The 17,204-nt window shown below is 47.3% G+C and overlaps 1 protein-coding gene and 1 long non-coding RNA gene across 4 annotated transcripts; one reads left to right on the forward strand and one right to left on the reverse strand.

Moving 5' to 3' along the window:
- The first annotated feature begins 1,464 nt into the window (after positions 1-1,464).
- Positions 1,465-10,078, forward strand: RIIAD1 (regulatory subunit of type II PKA R-subunit domain containing 1). Of its 3 annotated transcripts, none has more exons than XM_058539171.1 (5): positions 1,465-2,937; positions 3,431-3,507; positions 7,943-7,989; positions 9,092-9,207; positions 9,833-9,950. In XM_058539171.1, exons 1-4 carry the CDS (start codon positions 2,854-2,856, stop codon positions 9,148-9,150), a joined length of 267 nt encoding a protein of 88 aa, XP_058395154.1. In that variant the 5' UTR covers positions 1,465-2,853; the 3' UTR covers positions 9,151-9,207; positions 9,833-9,950. The 3 variants fall into 3 exon arrangements, with proteins under 3 accessions (XP_058395154.1, XP_058395152.1, XP_058395153.1); XM_058539170.1 differs by having other exon boundaries at positions 1,466-2,937; positions 9,080-9,207; XM_058539169.1 differs by lacking the exon at positions 9,092-9,207 and having other exon boundaries at positions 9,833-10,078.
- Positions 10,079-10,205: 127 nt separating this feature from the next.
- Positions 10,206-11,434, reverse strand: LOC131404470 (uncharacterized). Its single transcript, XR_009219803.1, has 3 exons — positions 11,325-11,434; positions 10,637-10,747; positions 10,206-10,343 (listed from the first exon to the last, which is right to left on the reverse strand). It is a non-coding gene; the product is annotated as an uncharacterized LOC131404470 (long non-coding RNA).
- Between the last annotated feature and the right edge of the window lie 5,770 nt (positions 11,435-17,204).

Here is a 17,204-nt window from a genome sequence, read left to right on the forward strand (position 1 = left end):
GAGTCCCCTAAGATGGGGGGAGTGGGGGAGATGGTAGAGGACCCAGTGCTGGGTGGTCAGAATATGATGGCAGTGCCAGGGAATCAAGAGTGCAGACACATCTGGAAAGTAACTTTCCACTCGCTTCCCCACCCCCACTGCTCCTTTTCTTGCCTTCTAATCTGATCTTGGTATTTATGGAGATGCTAAACAGATCATGCCCTCTGAGGATGGAGCCTAGGAAGACCCCACAGCCCTGTTGATCTCATTACTCCGTGTCTTGTCAGCAGATCTGCCTTCCTGCTGCTCATTCAGTCTTGTGGCTAATCATATTAATTGAAATATTAAACATTCACAAAAATGAATTATAATGAACTCCCCTCACTCCACCTCCCAGTCAGCAATTGGAGAGAGAGCTGCAGGCAGCAAAACACCTCCAATCCTTCGCTTAGTTTGTGGTCCCCGATGGAAGGTTTCAGTCTGAGAGGAGAAGAAGTGGGAGTTCTCATCAGGCTCTCCTTGCTAGGTGACTGGGGGCTCATCTCTGTTTTCCTTCAGGCTGTGGGGGAGGGGAGCCATGTGAAGTAAAGACTGGGGGGAAAATGCTATGACTCAGAGGCCGTTCTGGGGAGTTGCTCTCCAGGAGGAAATGAGGCTTCCAAGCCATAGTTCCTCCAAGGCACTCTCTCTGTGCACCAGCACGAAACTCACCTTCTTTCTTATCCCTCTGCACTCAATGCTAAGCTTCCCTACATAAAAAGATTATTTACTTTATAAAGGGAGAGCTCTACTCCTGGTTTGAGATTCTTAGGAAATGAGAAATGCTGAATAATTGGGATGTTTTTCAGAAAGGGCAAAATGTAGTGGTGGTATGTGTGGGCAGAGTGGGTAGTCACCAAACACTTGCTGGCCTCACTAAGTGAAAACAGTGAAGACATCTGCAGCAGAAGCTATGACAGTGAACAAAAAACTGACTGTATAACCTTCCTTCCCTCAAGTGGCTTCTACCTCAAGTGGAGAGGTAAGACAGGCCAACACAATATGCAAGAGTGAGGACTGAGATGTGGTTAAGAAAATAAAAGTAGCCTCTCTCATTTACACACACGGGTATTTGAGAATTGGGCCTTGGGATGTGATCAGTCAAGAAAGGCTTGATTGATTCTGAAAGCACAAGAAGACCATAGACTAGCAGGAGGAGGACATCAATTACCCTATGCACGGGGTGGGGGATAAAGAGAACAGTGCACGCATATGCATGTGTGTGGCATGTGCAGATTTGCCAGTCCAGATCAGCACTCTTTAATATAATGCAAACCATATATATAATTTAAAAATTTCTAGTAACCACATAAAAAAGTAAAAAGAAACAGTGAAATTACTTTTAATAATGTTTTATTTAACCAGTATATCCAAAATATTATTCAACTTGTTTATATGATATATCCAAAATATTCAACATGTAATCAATATAAAGATTATTAATGAGATATTTTACATTTTTTTATATTAAGTCTTCAAAAGCCAGTGTGTATTTTACACTTACAGCACATCTGACACAGCAACATTTCAAGTGTTCAATACCCGCAGGTGGCTGGTGGTGACCATATTGGATGGTGCAGACAGAGGTTCCACCACTAGCTTCTCTGGGGGGGTGGATGGGTGGGGTGGGAAGAGACAGGTCTTGGCCAATAGGAACTATCACCTCTGATTAACCTCTGCTCCTGCCTGAAAAAATCACTTCTGACAGATGGCAGCTTATCTACCTCTCACTCTATTAACTCTTTCTCCTTAAAAACAAACAACCAAAATGATTACTAGCCAGATGGGGTTCCTGGGAAGAGGCTTGCAGCCCACTGCGTAATCTACCTCTTGTGGTTTTTTCCTGGGTTGGGAACTGCCAACATTTTCACTTCTTTTCCTCAGTCTTTGCTGAGAAGGATATAAGCAGACCATCAAGAGACCCCTCCAAGGCCATGGCCTAATGCTGGGCTTGTTACTCAGGCTCTCTCCTTGCTCCTTGGGCAGCTGTTCACAAATCTGAAAAGACAGCCTCCCTTTTGGGCTCCTTCTCTGCCTCTCAGAAGGCCTCTGCTGGGCATGGTCTCCAGGGGTGTACAAACTCAGCACGTGTATTGACAGACAGGCTTCTGCCCTTTCCAGGCCGCTATTTCCAGCTCTCTGGCTTTGTTTCACTTTCCCTTCTTAATTAGATTCTAGAAGAACATATCTTGAGGACCAACTGCCTCTCCTTTCCCCTACTCAGTTGGGAGTGGGAGAAATAATTTAGAACTTATGAGGAGCAAGTTAATCTACACAAGAAAGTCAGTCCAAGAGGGGAAACTTCTGGTAGGATGTCCCCCAGATCCTTTCCAGCATCTTTAGTCTGACAACGTTCCTTCCTTTACAGAACTCGGTTCATTCCATCCTGTAGAGTGCTTTCTTGTTTTAAGAATCTAAGACTTCAATGTCAAGTGTCTACAAGACAGGTAGAGAGGTTTGGCTTCCGGGCAGCCAAAAAGAGAAGCAGCCTACTAGGCTTCCTCCAGCTTCCGGCCAAGTGAGAGGGTCAGGAACCAGATTCTGGGAGACTCGGCTTTAGGAATTCCTGTTCCAGTTTTGCGCTAGAGCTAAGAAAAAAACTATTTGAGGTTGGCTGGGGTCAAGAAAGGTTCATCCTATATACAATCAAGCCGGGAAGTCAGTCCCCAGATCTGAGGAAAGAGATCCTTTAGAGACCCTCCCGAGTTTACTCCTCAGCTTCAGAGCGGCGCCCACAAGGCTTCCCTCTGCCCTTCCCCCGGGCTGGAGAGGGCCGGGCTTGGGGGCGGGGCCTCACAGGCGCGCGCGACCCGTAGCCTTGACGACCGCGACAAGATGGCGACGCTGCAGGGCGGGCTTCTGGGGTCCGACCCCGGGGCGCTGAGCCCCGCGCAGCTGGAGCAGCTGCGTAACTTCAAGGTGCGTGCGCCCCCCAGCCCCGTCTCCATCAAAGTGCAGCTCCCCCAGGATGAGGCCCCCGACAAGGAGGAGGGCCCCCGAGAGATAGGGAGCGGGAGCCTCTTCCCAGATAAAGGCTCGGGAAGACCCCCGGCGGACCCCGGGCTTCTGGGGCACCGAACAGAGCGCGACAGGCGCCTAGAAGTGCAGGAAGAACCCAAACAGGGATCTGGCCAGAGAAATAGACCGCAATTATGCCGGATACGTTAACTTAGATACAAACAAGAACTTCCCACGGTGGGGACCCGACCTCAGTTAGGCCCCTATACGCCTAAGCCGGAGGCAGCAGGGAGCTCTTGGTCTGTGAGAAGACAGACGGCTTCAACTTTGAAACATCCTGGGAAAAGACGTGGGTTAAATGCGCACGTTGCTTCCCCCAGCCCTTCACACCTCCAAGGCTTGAACCCTGAAATCCGTCTCCTCATGGAGCGTGACCCTTTGCTCTTGTTCCTAGATTCAGACTCGGATTGCTAACGAAAAGTACCTAAGGACTCACAAAGAAGTGGAGTTGCTCATAAGTGGTTTCTTCAGGTAGGTGGTTTTCCAGACCCACCTTGAGCCACTAGTGGAAAATTTTACCAAATCTTTTTGGGGACAGATGAGTGTGAGGGACCCCTTCTTTCTTTAAACACTTCCTGTTGCTTCCTTTAGCGTCTGACAGTTAGAAAATATCCTAAGACTGATTTTTTTCTAACTCTCGGATTTGTGACACCCAGGGTTTTCTTGAGTTATCTCTAGAGGTTTCCTTTAGTTATCTCTAAATTCTCAAAAGTATTAGTATTCATTCACTTTTATTTTTTTGTGTGAGGAAGATCAGCCCTGAGCTAACATCCATGCCAATCCTCCTCTTTTTGCTGAGGAAGACTGGCCCTGGGCTAACATCCGTCCCCATCTTCCTCTACTTTATATGGGACGCTGCCACAGCATGGCCTGACAAGGGGTGCATCAGAGCACCCCCGGGATCCGAACCCAGGTCACCAGCAGCGGAGCACCCGAACTTAACGGCTACCCCACGGGGCCGGCCCCAGTATTCATTCACTTTAGCTGTAAGGAAAATATATACCTTATGACACTTGGAAGAGGGAATTTGGCATTGAGAAACTCAGCAGGCAGCCATTGGGTGTAGAACAGTATCCTCCATCAGAGGAGCTTAACAAGATCACTAGAACTTAAAAAAAATTCAGATGTTTGGCCCTTCCCTACCTGAGAACACCGTTGTAGAAAGACTCCAAGGGTTGGAAGCCACTCCCCTGTAAGCCTTGGGGAAAATTAGACCATTTTCCAGTGAAGCCTGGAGCATATTTTTCCTTCCCCCACACCGCCTTTCAGCATGGCATTTGCTTGAATGGAAAATTCTCCTAATAGGATGAAAGGCAAAGAATTGAGAAAAAAAAAAATCATGGAGCAGCAATGGATAAAAACAATAGAGCTATCTCAAATACTGTTTGGCTATAGACAAAACAAGGTTTAAATAATAATAATGGCTTCCATATCCAGGCACTGTGTGGGTGTCCCACGTGAGCAGTTATCACACTATTGTAATTGCATTGTCCATCTTCTGTTTCTCTCCCTGGACCAAAGCTCCAAGCTGCTGGAGCCATGTTTGTGTCCCCAGTGCCCACACAGTATGTGGCATCTTGGTACACTTTTGCTGATCCTCCTAGCAACTCTACAAAAGATAGCTTTTTATTACTTCCATTTTACAGGCCAAGAGGTGAGTTACCTTCCCCAAGTTGCTGAACCCGGATCCAAATCCCTGGTTTTTCCACTGAGTTGCATTGTAAGCCCATAGGAGCTAGGGAGGCAGAAGTGGGGCTCTCCTTTGTCTTCTCAAAGGTAGACCTGGAGAGGTGTCTTTTTTCGCAGGCCCCTTTGTTTGTCCTGGAGCTCACTGTTCTTCATATTTTAGCTATTTCTCCAAGTGGCAGCAGATTCTCAGAGGGCAGACAGGGGAAGGAGAAACGAAAAACGAAACCTATCTGTGAAGGCTAGTTTTATTTGGGTCAGGGTAAGGCTTGGGCAAAAGATAGTTTAGGGGTCCTCTGTCAGTGTCTGCCCTGGGGATCAAGCCATCACCTTTTATACCTTTTCTTCTAAAGGGAAATAAAGGATGACGTTGTGCCTATCCTGGGGAACTTCCAATCCAAGTTCTGAATGATTCCAGCAGGGAGATTAGAGATAGATGTTAAAAGCTTGACTTAAATCACCATTTGCATTGTTCACAAACAGAAGGATTAGAACCCTTGGGGGTGGTGAATGAAGAGGGCTGCAGTTTTAGTTACATGTCAGGGATGGCCCCACTGCTTGGTCCAGGAACAGTTTCCAGGAGGAGCTGGGTGTCTGCGCCTGTCCGCTGCAGGGACAGCCTCAGGCATCTTCCCTTTCCTTCCTTATCATCCCCCTCCCCAGGTAGGCCACCAGGCTTTTCCTTTTGCTGTCCCTGAAGCTACTTTACATGAAATCCTCCTGGCCTCTTCTAGGCCTTTCTCTTTCTGTGGGGGAGGGGGGAGGGGGAGAGGAAGTGTTTGGAGTTTGAGGGTTTCCTTTTGTTTGTTTGTTTGGTGTTATTGTTATTTCCTTTGGGTGGTACCAGGATGAAACAGAATCAACCCCTCATCTGTACTGGATGCTTCAGATGGTCCTTCCTGTGAAAAAGAGGAAGGGAGAAGAGTAGACGAAAGCCAGGGCAGCATGCCTGTCCTCACCTGTTGCGCAGGTCTCTGCTCTAGACTCGCTGTAAGCCACGAGAAGCTCTGAACAGGTTTTGTTGGGAAGGGAGCTCCCCACTTGGGTTTTCCAGATTCTAATGATTTATGGCTATTCAGCCACAGGTCTCTAGTCTATACTCATGTATATAGTGTACAGAACTCCTAATACCTTGAATTTTGGACCTGAAAAATAGGAAGAGTAGGAATCGAACTTATTATAGGCACCCAGAGATCTCAGGTTTTAGGCTGGAGATATAATAGCAAAGTGTGAAATTGTAGAAAGGCTTTATTTGATGTTTTTGTAAACACCCAGGCAGATGAATCTTCCTAAAATACAACACTCATTATATCATTCCTTGGCTGGAAAAATCTTCAGTGGCTTTGCAACATTGCCTTTTTTAAAAACAAAAAAAACCATTCTATTGAAATATAAAGTACAGAAAAGTGGCATATCCTAAACTGGATGAACTTACACAAGCTGAGAACATATTTGGTACTAGTGTCCAGATCAAGAAATAGAACGTGATTGGCACCTCAGACCCTTTGTGGCCCTTCTAGTCACTTCCCCCTAAAAGGTAGCCAGTGTCCTGACTTCTCACAGCACAGATTTGTTTTGCCTTTTTTGTACTTTATATAATTGGAATACTACAATATGTACTCTATGGTCTTGGCTTCTTTTGCTCAACAGTATCCGTAGATCCTCCATTCTCTTTGCTGTATGGTATTCCACTGTGAGACTATACTATGCTTTATTTATCCATTCCCGTTGTCTTTTGAATTGAGTGTCAACATCTCTCCCTGGCCATCAAGGCCCTCCATAATAGAGCCTCCTTCACTTCCCACTGCTCCCTGCATACACCCCTACTCCACCAGACCGAACCTCTTTGTCATTCCACCAACCTCGTGGAGGGGCACTGACACTCGGTGAGTGTTCTTCTGGACCCTGGGGATACAAAGGTGGATGCGACCCAGTTCGTACCCTCGAGGAGTTCACCGTCTATGGAACGTGGGCTGTTTCTTTTCATTTCCGGGCCTTTGCTCTTGCAGCTTCCCTGGGTCTGGAACGCTCCTGTCCCTCAGCCCTTGTCCTGCCAACTGAAATCCCGTGTGCACCTCAAGGGTCCTCTCAAATGCCAGCTGCTATGTGAGGATTTTTGGGGTCCTGCTCTCAGTAACCTTTCTCTCGCCTCTGGCCTCCCGGCACGCTATTGAATACCCTTCTTGTAGCACTTCCTGGAGGCTCCTTGGCCTTTTGGACATTTGGGAACTTACTCATTCCCTTTTACTGGACTGGAACTTCTTTGAGGTGGGGCTATATTTTATCTTTTTTTTTTAATCAATCCCTCATATCAGTACTGTTACACATAATTTATGCTCAATAATTATCAAATTGAATTGAAAGAGGAAAAGGGAAGCAAAATTCTGGACGCTTGGCAGGCAGGGCCTTCCTGGGCAGTTGAGGCCTTCTAGGCTGGTGGGGCAGGGCAGCCATGGCCGAGAGGGCGTGTTGTCGAGAGCACTGGCCTTGGAACCACCAGACCTGGGCCCTCTCTCCTTTATTTACTTTATGAACTTGGACAAATGATTAACATTTTGAAGGCTTGGTTTCTTCATATGTAAAATGGGGCACAATCATTGCTGTTTCACAGGGTTGTTGTAAAGTGAGATACTTGTGAACATACTTTATGAACCATAAAACTGTGTGACATACGGCATCTTCAGCTCCCCAGTGGCACCAGCATTGCGGGTGTTAGCACAGTGTCCACTGTACTGCAGGGCCAACAACTGTCGTAAGTCCATCTTCTCAGCTTTGTTTGTTGTATTCCCCGCCACCCCTGTGGGAATTCATGGTTAAACTTGCTCAGAGGGTTGTGGGGTTGCAGATCTGTCCCACCACTCGTGAGCCCTCAGGACTGGGCAGCATGCTCTTCATCTTTGCTGCCTGCCCCGGTCTCTGGTTCTGTGGAAATGTTTGTTGAATGCATGACAGGCTTCACCTGGCTGCACCACAGCTGTCTTGTGAGGTGAGCAATACCAGAGCTTATCGCCATGTAAAATGTTTTGTTTCTTGTCTCAGATCCTGACTTGAAGGAAAATCAGGAATGAAAGGGTGTTTGTCAGGAGCCCTCTGGCTTTCTGACTCCCAAGACGGGCGTGTCTAGGGTCAGTCTGCTCCCTGAAAGCGCAGGACCAGCAGCTGTAGCACAGCCTGCCTTAAAGCCCCTCTCCCTCTGACCCTTATACCTTAATTTTTCCAGAGAAATGTTTTTGAAAAGACCAGACAACATCCAAGAATTTGCTGCAGGTGAGTAAGGCAGTGTCTGTTCTGGGTGTTTGGTACACCCGCACAAGGAGTATTATTGGGAGTGTAGACCGGGTCAAGCCCAGGAGTCTTCCTGCAGTTTGGGGTACTTCTTCACTTGATGTCCCCCAAGGGAGCTTTTTTCAGAAGGCTCTTTCCTCCATTGTCATTTCCTCAAGATGAGGACAGATAAGAAATGAGTCAGAACTTCCTCATGGTGAGAATTGTTAAAAATTTTGAGATTCCCAAAGGAACGTACTGGCAGCTCTTTCCCTGCAAATCTTAAAGCAGGGTTCTCAACCCTGGCTGCACATTAGAATCACCTGGGGAGCTTTTAAAAATACCGATGCCCAGGCCTACCCCCAGAGGTTTTTATTTAATTAGTCTGGGGTGGGGCCCGGCATTCACAGTTTTAAGGGCTCCCCAGGTGATTCTAATGGGCTCTGCTGCCCCCAGATGGCTTAGGGTCAATGGTATTTAGAGGGATGGGGCTGGGTTGGATGATTTCTTGGGTCCTGTTAGCCCTGGGAGTTGGTTACGGCCTCAAACTGTTTCTAACTGAATCTAAGTATGTCTTTGCTGCCACAGCAGATGCTGCCTCTGATTCACATTATGCTGGGTGTATAAAAGCCTCTTCTGTCGTCATCCTGCGAGAGCCTGGCTCTCCTCTGAGACGATATTCTCGGAGAGGGCGTGATATCTCAGAGACAGGAGCTGGCAAGCCGTGTTGAGACAAGAATAACACTTGGCATTTATTTGGGGCCCAAGATGGGCCAGGAGCAGAAAACCCAGAGACTCCCTCAGCCCTCTGATGGCTCCCTGTGCGTCAGCAAGGTGGCGAATGGCAGGGCAGGGCGGAGGGGACAGGAGCCATCCTGTGTAAGCCCTTCCTGGGAACGCTTGAGCTGGCAGGTCAGAACTGCTTGGCCTGAGGACAGTGACCACAGGATTTGCTGTGACATTTCATATTACGTTGTAAAGCAGGGCCACCAGTAACAGTCCTGCTGAGCCATCCTAACTTTTTAGTAGAATAAGCTGTCTCCCTCCCAGTCTTCCTTTGGGTTTAGATGATTTCTTCTTTTTCTTATCCCAGACTATTTCACAGATCCAAGACTTCCCAACAAGATTCACATGCAGCTAATTAAGGAGAAGAAAGCGGCTTAATTAGCAAAATCATGATGCTCAGCTGTTGAGAGAGACCAGAAAGAATCCAGCCTCGGGGTGGGTGTTAACCTCACTTACAGACAGAGGCTTCTCTCCTCTTGTGAAATAAGTGCTGGCTTCTCAGCCCAGGGTGGGAAAGAAACCAGAGGGAGGAGTTGAAGAGAAGTTTCATGCAAGTGTTTAGTTTTCTTGACACTATTTTGGGGAATTAAGGACTGTGAAGAAAGACCCAGCGTTCGTCTAGCATGTCTGTGGCAGGAAGAGACATCTGTCTTCTTAATCTAGTGCAATGGATTAAGAGAATGGAAGCGGAGTAGTTGGGGGCAAAGACAAGTGACAGGGATGTGGGGGTGGGACCCGTTAGCATCAAGACCTTTCTCTCCAACTGCAGAATTCCAGAGCACGCCTGCAGATGGCCTTTCCTTATGTCCTTGGTGATGGGAGCAGAGGGGGGCTTCCCATTGCTTCTGGAAAGGGTGGGAGCAGTTCCCTCGTTGTATCTGGGATTGGGCGCTTTCCTGCTCCCCTCACCTTCAGACCAGGCTATGCCATTAGGGCCATCACACGTTTTTCAGGCAGGATGACTTCTGAAATGATTCTGAAGGTTGGGATTTTTTTTTTTTAAATGTGGGGTGAGGAAAAGCCACACTCCTGATTGAGCAGAACCATTTCTGTTTTGCAGGGTCATCTGGAAGCAAGAGAGCCCTGCTGCCATCACTGTGGGTTTCCAAGCTTCCTTGGGCTCTGTCTGTTGTTGCAAAGCTTTTAAAAATACTCATTAAAAACAGACCTTGCTGCTCTCTGTGCGTTGTTTCACTCAAGAGAGGAAGACATCCTTCATGGGAGGGCTGCTCTGCCCCTACTGTGACCTGGTAGACAGCAGGCCTGTTTCTCTGTCCGTGGCAGCCCGTGGGCCTCTCAGCTGGGTCAGCAGGCTGTTTCCACATGTTCCTCAATACTGTGTGCTCCCTGCCCCTCCAGGCCGCTCTGTCCCAGAGCCAAGGCCAGATGAAAGAACAGGAGTGGGGACCCTGAGAGGACCACACCTGGTGGTGGTAGTGCTGAAACGAACAGAGTCCATACTTCAGCTGTGGGTTTGTTTTTTCTTTATCTTACCTCCTGGGTTACTGTACAGAGTGTACAGGTGATGATTAACTTTTATTTCCAAAGAGGCAATAATAAGAGGAATTGGGCTGGAAGGACAGCAAGAGAGAATGAGATTAGACATAGAAAACCTATTCAGGGTCATAAATATTGTGAAATATGAGCCTAACAGGTGACTCAGAGAGGTGGTGGACTTTGTTCTTGAGGATTTTTAGGAACAAGCTGCCCATCCATTTGATTTTCAGCTAAGAGGCAGGGTAGTGGAGTAGTTGGCCTTATGAAGTCCTTTCCAGGCCCAGGAGGCGTGGAAGTCTTGCATGTGTATGTCCCACCTCTCTGGCCTCCGCAACCCACTGGCTCCACTGTATAAAGGACCTCTCACCTGTGTGTCACGTGTCAACATCACCATGGCAACAGAAGCACAGCCCAAAGCAGGGGCTGTATTATTTTTGTTTCTCTTGTCTCTGCCTGTCTTGTTCCCAGCTGCCATCACCTGCAATGGTAGAAAGGGCAACAAAACAGGGTGTTTAGTTTAGAACTATTAAAACTACACATAATAAGTTACAGAACAGGAACCTGAGGTCTTATTTTAAGTGCTTTCAGAATCGCACTTCAGTAGCTCTAGCCCTGACAATGAGGTAGCCCTGTTTAGAAAATCCAAACGAAGCCTTCAGCAAAAAACACACATCTTCTGAGGACCTCTGATGTGAAATGTTATATTAGACATTCTCGGAACCTTTCCTGGGAGAAGGGACCTGCAACAATGTGGGGCGAGAGCAAAATGTTTTTCAGGATGCTTGAGTGCCTGATTTAATACTGTGAGAGTACAGTGGCTTAGTCTTGGGGAGTTTCCTGGTAGAAATAAGAAATGCATTTCATTTAAAATACATTTCAAAGCCTTCCTGAGTAAAGAGTGCATCTAACACATGGTCATAGGGCATCTACTTTGTGTGAGATAGTGTGCTAGGGCCCGGGAGTTAGGCAGAGAGATTGGCCCTGCCATGCAGTGGGTTATGGTCTGGGAGATGGGCTGCTTTTCTCCCCAAACCTTAACTGTCTGAATATCTCACCTTTTAGACTGAAAGCTCCATCAAGGCAGGGACCAAATCTAAAAATCGAACTTGTTCACTATTGAATCCCTGACTCCCAGAATAGTGTCTGCATAGGGCCAGTGCTCAATAAGCATCTGTGGAGAGAACAAATGCTGTGTAATTGAATGAGCAATTACATTATGTCAGTCGCTATAAAGACAGTTATATACCTGTGATGGAAGTAGGTACATGTATAGGAGGAGGCAGAAGGAAGAATACCAGGTCTGCCTGAGGGAGTGAGGGAAGCCTCATGGAAACTGTGGTAGGTAAGACAAGATTTGCCGGGCAGATGGGAGAGGCATGGGGTAGTCAGGGTACCTTAGGTGCTTCCATTTTGCTGAGCAAGATGGTGCTGGCAGACCGTTTGTTGCTTGCTCATCCTCAATACCCCTTTCTTTCTTGCTAATGGAACGCCAGTGTTGTTGAGGGCAGCAGTGGGCTTAGCCACAGTGGTGGATTGTATTTATCTAAGCCAACCACAACAATCATTCCCTGATTTCCCAGCCTTCCTTGCAGCTAGGGGCAGCCATGTGTCCATGAGCTATAGGTAAAAGTGTGCTGGGATTTCTAGGCCAGTTTTTTTTTTTTTTTTTTTTTTTTGCTGAGGAAGACTCGCCCCGAGCTAACATCTGCTGCCAATCTTTCTCTCTTTTTTTTTTTTTGTATGTGAGCCGCCATCACAGCATGGCCACTAACAGACGAGTGGTGTAGGTCTGTGCCTAGGAACTGAACCCAGGTCGCAAAAGCAGAATGCACAGAACTTAACCACTAGGCCACCGGGGCTGGCCCACTTTTGCTTTCTTAAGCAAAAAAAAAAAGGGGCAAGAGAGGGACGTGACAAATTAAGCTCGTGTAGCCCTCCCTCCCTTTTCTCCCCTTTCTTCCTGATTTGAACCTCAACGTGCTGTCTAGAGCCGAGCAGCCATCTTAAGGCCATGAAGCAACAAGCAGGAGGGTGAGAGCCAATCTTCTGAAGTGGCAGAGAGGAAAAATCAGAAGATTCTGAGGCCCTAATGGCATCTTGAGCCCTTGAACAGCCAGCAATCACCTACCTTCAGACTTCTTGGCAAGTGAGAAAAGTAAATCCCCAACTTGTTTTGAAATCAGACCAGAGTTTAAATTCTGACCCACCACTTATTAGATGTGTGGCATTGGCCAACCCATTTAACTTCCTTGAGCATTAGGTTTCTTATCTATAAACTAAGACATCTAATACCCACCTCTCAGGGCTGTTGTATTAGGGATAAAGAATGGAGAGTGCCTGGCATGTGGGAGGTGTTCACTAGGGGTGTGTCTTATTGGAGGTGTGTAAAGTGCAAGAGTGGGAGTAGTGGGAGAGTAGTGCGAGAAGATGCCAGACAAGAAGGTGGGGACAAATCACAAAGAGCACTGTGTACTAGGCAAATGAGGTTAGTTTTTATCGTGTAGGCAATGGACAGCCAGCAAAGAATTTTAAGCCAAGTAGAGTTCATGAAGAGATTTGCATTTATGAAGTGTCATAGTGTGGAAGACAAATTGGAGGAAACTAAGACTAGAAATGGAAAGACCTGTAAGGAGACAATCACCATAGTCCAAGCCACCATTGTCTCTCCCCTGCACCACTTCATTTACGTCTTACTGGTCTCTTTGCTGGCCCTCCTGCCCACTCCGTCAGTTGAGAACGTATTTAGCTGCATGCAACAGAAAACCCAATTTGCAGTGGCTTATGCAAGTAGGGGGTTATTTTGCTCACCTAATAAGAAGTCTGGCAGTAAGCAAGATGCAAAAGTTTAATGATGTCGACAAGGACTCCTACCAGGCTTCCATCTTTCAGCCTTAGCCTATGGCCTCACCTTTGTGAGAGGGCTCCTGCACTCCCAGGGGCCCTTTCTGTACTCCAGGCAGAGAGAGGGAAGGAGAGACACACCAGCTGAGTCTATCCCTTTTTATCAGGAAAGAAAAGTTTTCCTGAAAGTCCTCCCCACCCAGGTCTCACAGGCCAGACCACGGTCATGTGGTCCACCCCAAGTGCAACAGAGACCAGGAAAGGGAACATTTAACTCCTCTAGATTGTAGAGCAAAAGGTGGCAAGAGAAAAGAAGGGGCAGGGGCAGCTGTTGGGTCAGCCCCAAAGCAGTGTCTGCCCCACCCGCACTCCCTGATTCATTCTCCATGTCACAGCTAGAAGGATCTTTCAAGAAACCTAAATCAGAGTATGTCACTCTCCTGCATAAAACCCTTTAATGGTTTTCCATGCACTTAAAATAAAATCCAGATGGCTTTCCAGGGGCTACAGAGCTTTGCAAAACCCTCTCCACCTCTCAGACTTCTTCCACTCTTTCTCTCCACCTCACTATGCTCCAGCCATACTGATCTTTTCTCTCTTCCTCAAACATGCCAAGGTAGTTCCCACTGTAGGGGCTTTGAACTCTGCCTGGATTTCTCTTCCCCTGATCTACAGGGCTGGTGGTCCAGGTTGGGATGCTCTGTGCCGAAAGAAAACTCTGCTAATCAAATGGGCCTTGCTTTTCTCACATACCAAGTCTGGAGGTGGCGGCTGCTGGTGTTGGTTCAGGGCCCGCCTCTCTGTAGTTTCCTCTCTTTCCCTCATGGTCACAGGAGGATCAGGAAGTGACTGTGTCAGTGACCCTTGTCTTTCTTTTCTGGAAAGCAAAAGCTTCTCCAGAACACCCCTCCATCCCCGCCAACTTTCACCAACATTGCATTGGCCAAAACTGTACGTGGCTTCCTCTTTAAGGGAGGCTGGGGAATTGCATATTTAGCTAGCCAACAGTGCCCTAGACAGCTTCTTGTCACTTTCTCAGCGAGTCCTGTCCTAGGGATCCAACTGAAGTAGCCTTCCCCAGATATATTTTAATATTGAATTTAAAATACCCACCCAGCCATTCTCTATCATATCACTCTGTTTTGTTTGCTTCACAACATCTATTTATCTTGTTTGCTTATTTTCTCATTATTGTCTGGGGCTCCAAGAATTTGAGCTCCAGTGAGCAGGCCTTATCAGTCTTGTCCGTCACTCCAAGGCCAGCACCTACAACCGTGCCTGGCACATGCAGCTGCTCAATGTGTACTTGCTGAATGATTGCATGGATGGATGGTGGTTAGAAGCCTGAACTGCAGGATCAGGGCTTGATCTATACAGTGGCATGAAAACAGGAGATAAATTCTAGATGTATTTAGGAGGCAGGACTTGTGATTTGAATGGGGTGGAATTATAAAGGGGGTGTAGATTCTAGAATGACTTCCAGGTTTCTTTCACTAATACAGCAGGGAAGTAGATAGGGGCAGGAGAAATGGGGAGATGAATTTAGACCAAAAGGCTTCCACTGAATTTGCAGTTGGGTCATGGGTACTATTAATATGAACAGTTTCAGTGGGTTTGGCAGAAGTCAGACTGTAGTGGACTTAGTAGCCACTGTGCGATGAGGATGTGGAAGTGGATGCACACGGCCTGTGAAGACAACCTTCTAGGATCATGGCTGTGAGAGGAAGGCGAAGGAAGGGCAGTAGTTAGAAGGCGAAGCAGGATCAAGGGCGGGCTTTTGCAATGAGAGATGCTTGAGCATCCAAGGATCTGACATTTTCCATCTCTTCCGATCTATTTTACTTTTAGGCTAAAAACATTGGGAGCTTCTTGAAAATGTTGCACAGATTGCACCTGATATCTAGAGATAATGAGGACTAATAGGCAGGCTTAACTTTGCCACCATGTGACCTAGAGCAACCACTCTGTGTCAGGCTCCTCATCCGCACAGTCCAGCAGTAGCTCTCACAGGCTAGCAGTAAGGATTGCCTCCGTCTTGCTGTTCAAGGGGTGGGAAGAAAGGGCAGCGTCTAGAAAGCAAGGCCCTCTCCTTCTAGCTGGACGGGCCTCTACTGCCCTCTCCTGGGCATGGCTGGAGACTCCACTCAGAGAATGCCTGTTCTAGGCCTGAGTGGAGAGTCAGTAGGAGGAGAAACAGGGCTGAGTGGAAAATATTCACAAATTTACAGATTGCTGTAATAGAAAGTTTCTTCAGAAGTTACAAAATCCAGGGCCTTATCTCCTTCAGTGCTGCTGCATGAGCTCCTTAGATGTTTCCTTCTTAAGTGTTGGAAGAAAGAAAACTTGCCAGGTTGATTATTCATTCACTTACTTATTCACTCATTGATTCAAGAAATATTAGGGTACATTATATACTTAGGGTGAAAACTGTTGGAAATAAGACATACTCTTTCCTCAAGGAACTCATAGTCTAGTGAGTGAAGACAGATACACAGAATTATAATACAGTTTCAAAAGCCACGGGCCGGCCCCGTGGCTTAGCGGTTAAGTGCACGCGCTCCGCTGCTGGCGGCCTGGGTTCGGATCCCGGGGGCGCACCGACGCACCGCTTCTCCGGCCATGCTGAGGCTGCGTCCCACATATAGCAACTAGAAGGATGTGCAGCTATGACATACAACTATCTACTAGGCCTTTGGGGGGGAAAATAAATAAATAAAATTATAAAAAAAAAAGTGAAATGATAAGAGAAACACATAAGCCATTGTGGGCACACAGAGGAGGGTCACCTAACTGGCCCTGTGGTAATGGGGTGGGGGCATAATGAGATGGCCAGAAAATATTTCCCAATATGGGAGTTGAACGCTAACAGATGAATTGGAATTACAGGTACCAAGTTACTGTCTCCTACCATATCTCCCCATTATTAAATCTGAAGGGCAATTCTTGTTTCCTCCAAGGAAAGTTCTTCCTGAAGTCTTCTCTCACTTTTATTTATTTATTTTTTTCCCCCAAAGCCCCAGTGGATAGTTGTATGTCATAGCTGCACATCCTTCTAGTTGCTGTATGCGGGACGCGGCCTCAGCATGGCCAGAGAAGCGGTGCATCGGTGTGCCCCCGGGATCCGAACCCGGGCCGCCAGCAGCGGAGCGCGCGCACTTAACCGCTAAGCCACGGGGCTGGCCCAACAGAGTGTATTCTTGATCACTTGTATTCAATAGGTCAGAGCAGTGCTAGGACTAGTCTATAATAAAATCCAAACACAATGTCTATTTGGTTTTTTCCCTCAGCTGATGGCCCTTCCAACAGTAAAGTAATAGATTGTGAGACTCCACATACCAAACCATCTAGGAGGGAAGAGAAGTTGTCTATAACTGTCCAAGGTGAGAAGTATCAAAAAAATTTATTCTACTTCTCATTTTTAAAGGTACTATGGTGGATGCTATGGTGTGCCATCCAGATACCCGCCTTCAGGACTGAAGCACTCATCCTGTGCCTTCCCTCCTGCCCAAGCTGCTGGGAATTTTGGTGGCTAACAGTTCATAGCTAAGACCCCTCTAAAAATTGCCCTTGACTGAAAAATCATGCAAGGTCAAGCCGGCCCTATCCTGAGACAGCCTGCCTCCACTGGTCAATGTGGAAGTGTAAAGGTCTGATTCCCTTGCCTCCATGGGGGACAACTCTGAGGGGTCACAACAGCTCCAGAGCTCCTTCTGTCCGATCCTGTGGTCTTCACTTTCTCACAGGTGTTGTTGATCCCAACAGCACACCCTAATAAACTTCCTTTACTCAAATCTCCATCTTGAAGTATGTTTCCCAGGGAACCCAACCTGGCAACAAGAGTACTGAGGAAGCAGATTCTAAAATGGGATTTTAAAGCTGAATCACCTGCTGGCCAACTGGCAGTGAGGACCCCATTGCTGGTGGTAGGGAGAGCACGGATGGCCCCTGGCACACTGCATCAGTGCAGTTAAAACTGTCACTAGTGGTGAACTAGGATGGGATCCTGGGGGGAGGGAATGCATTAGTGGGAGAAATACATCAGGTTTGAGAAGCTATAAAGACAATGGAATTGGATTGCTGCTGGAGGCTAGCAA

The sequence above is a fragment of the Diceros bicornis genome, chromosome 4 (assembly GCF_020826845.1).
Source record: "Diceros bicornis minor isolate mBicDic1 chromosome 4, mDicBic1.mat.cur, whole genome shotgun sequence".
NCBI classification, from domain to species: Eukaryota; Metazoa; Chordata; class Mammalia; order Perissodactyla; family Rhinocerotidae; genus Diceros; species Diceros bicornis.

Excerpts from the sequence above, each read along its gene's own strand:
- RIIAD1 (XM_058539169.1), top strand. The coding sequence starts at position 2,854 with ATGGCGACGCTGCAGGGCGGGCTTCTGGGGTCCGACCCCGGGGCGCTG. Across the intron at positions 2,938-3,430 it reads AGCAGCTGCGTAACTTCAAG|ATTCAGACTCGGATTGCTAA; the intron begins GTGCGTGCGCCC and ends TCTTGTTCCTAG. Across the intron at positions 3,508-7,942 it reads CTCATAAGTGGTTTCTTCAG|AGAAATGTTTTTGAAAAGAC; the intron begins GTAGGTGGTTTT and ends TAATTTTTCCAG.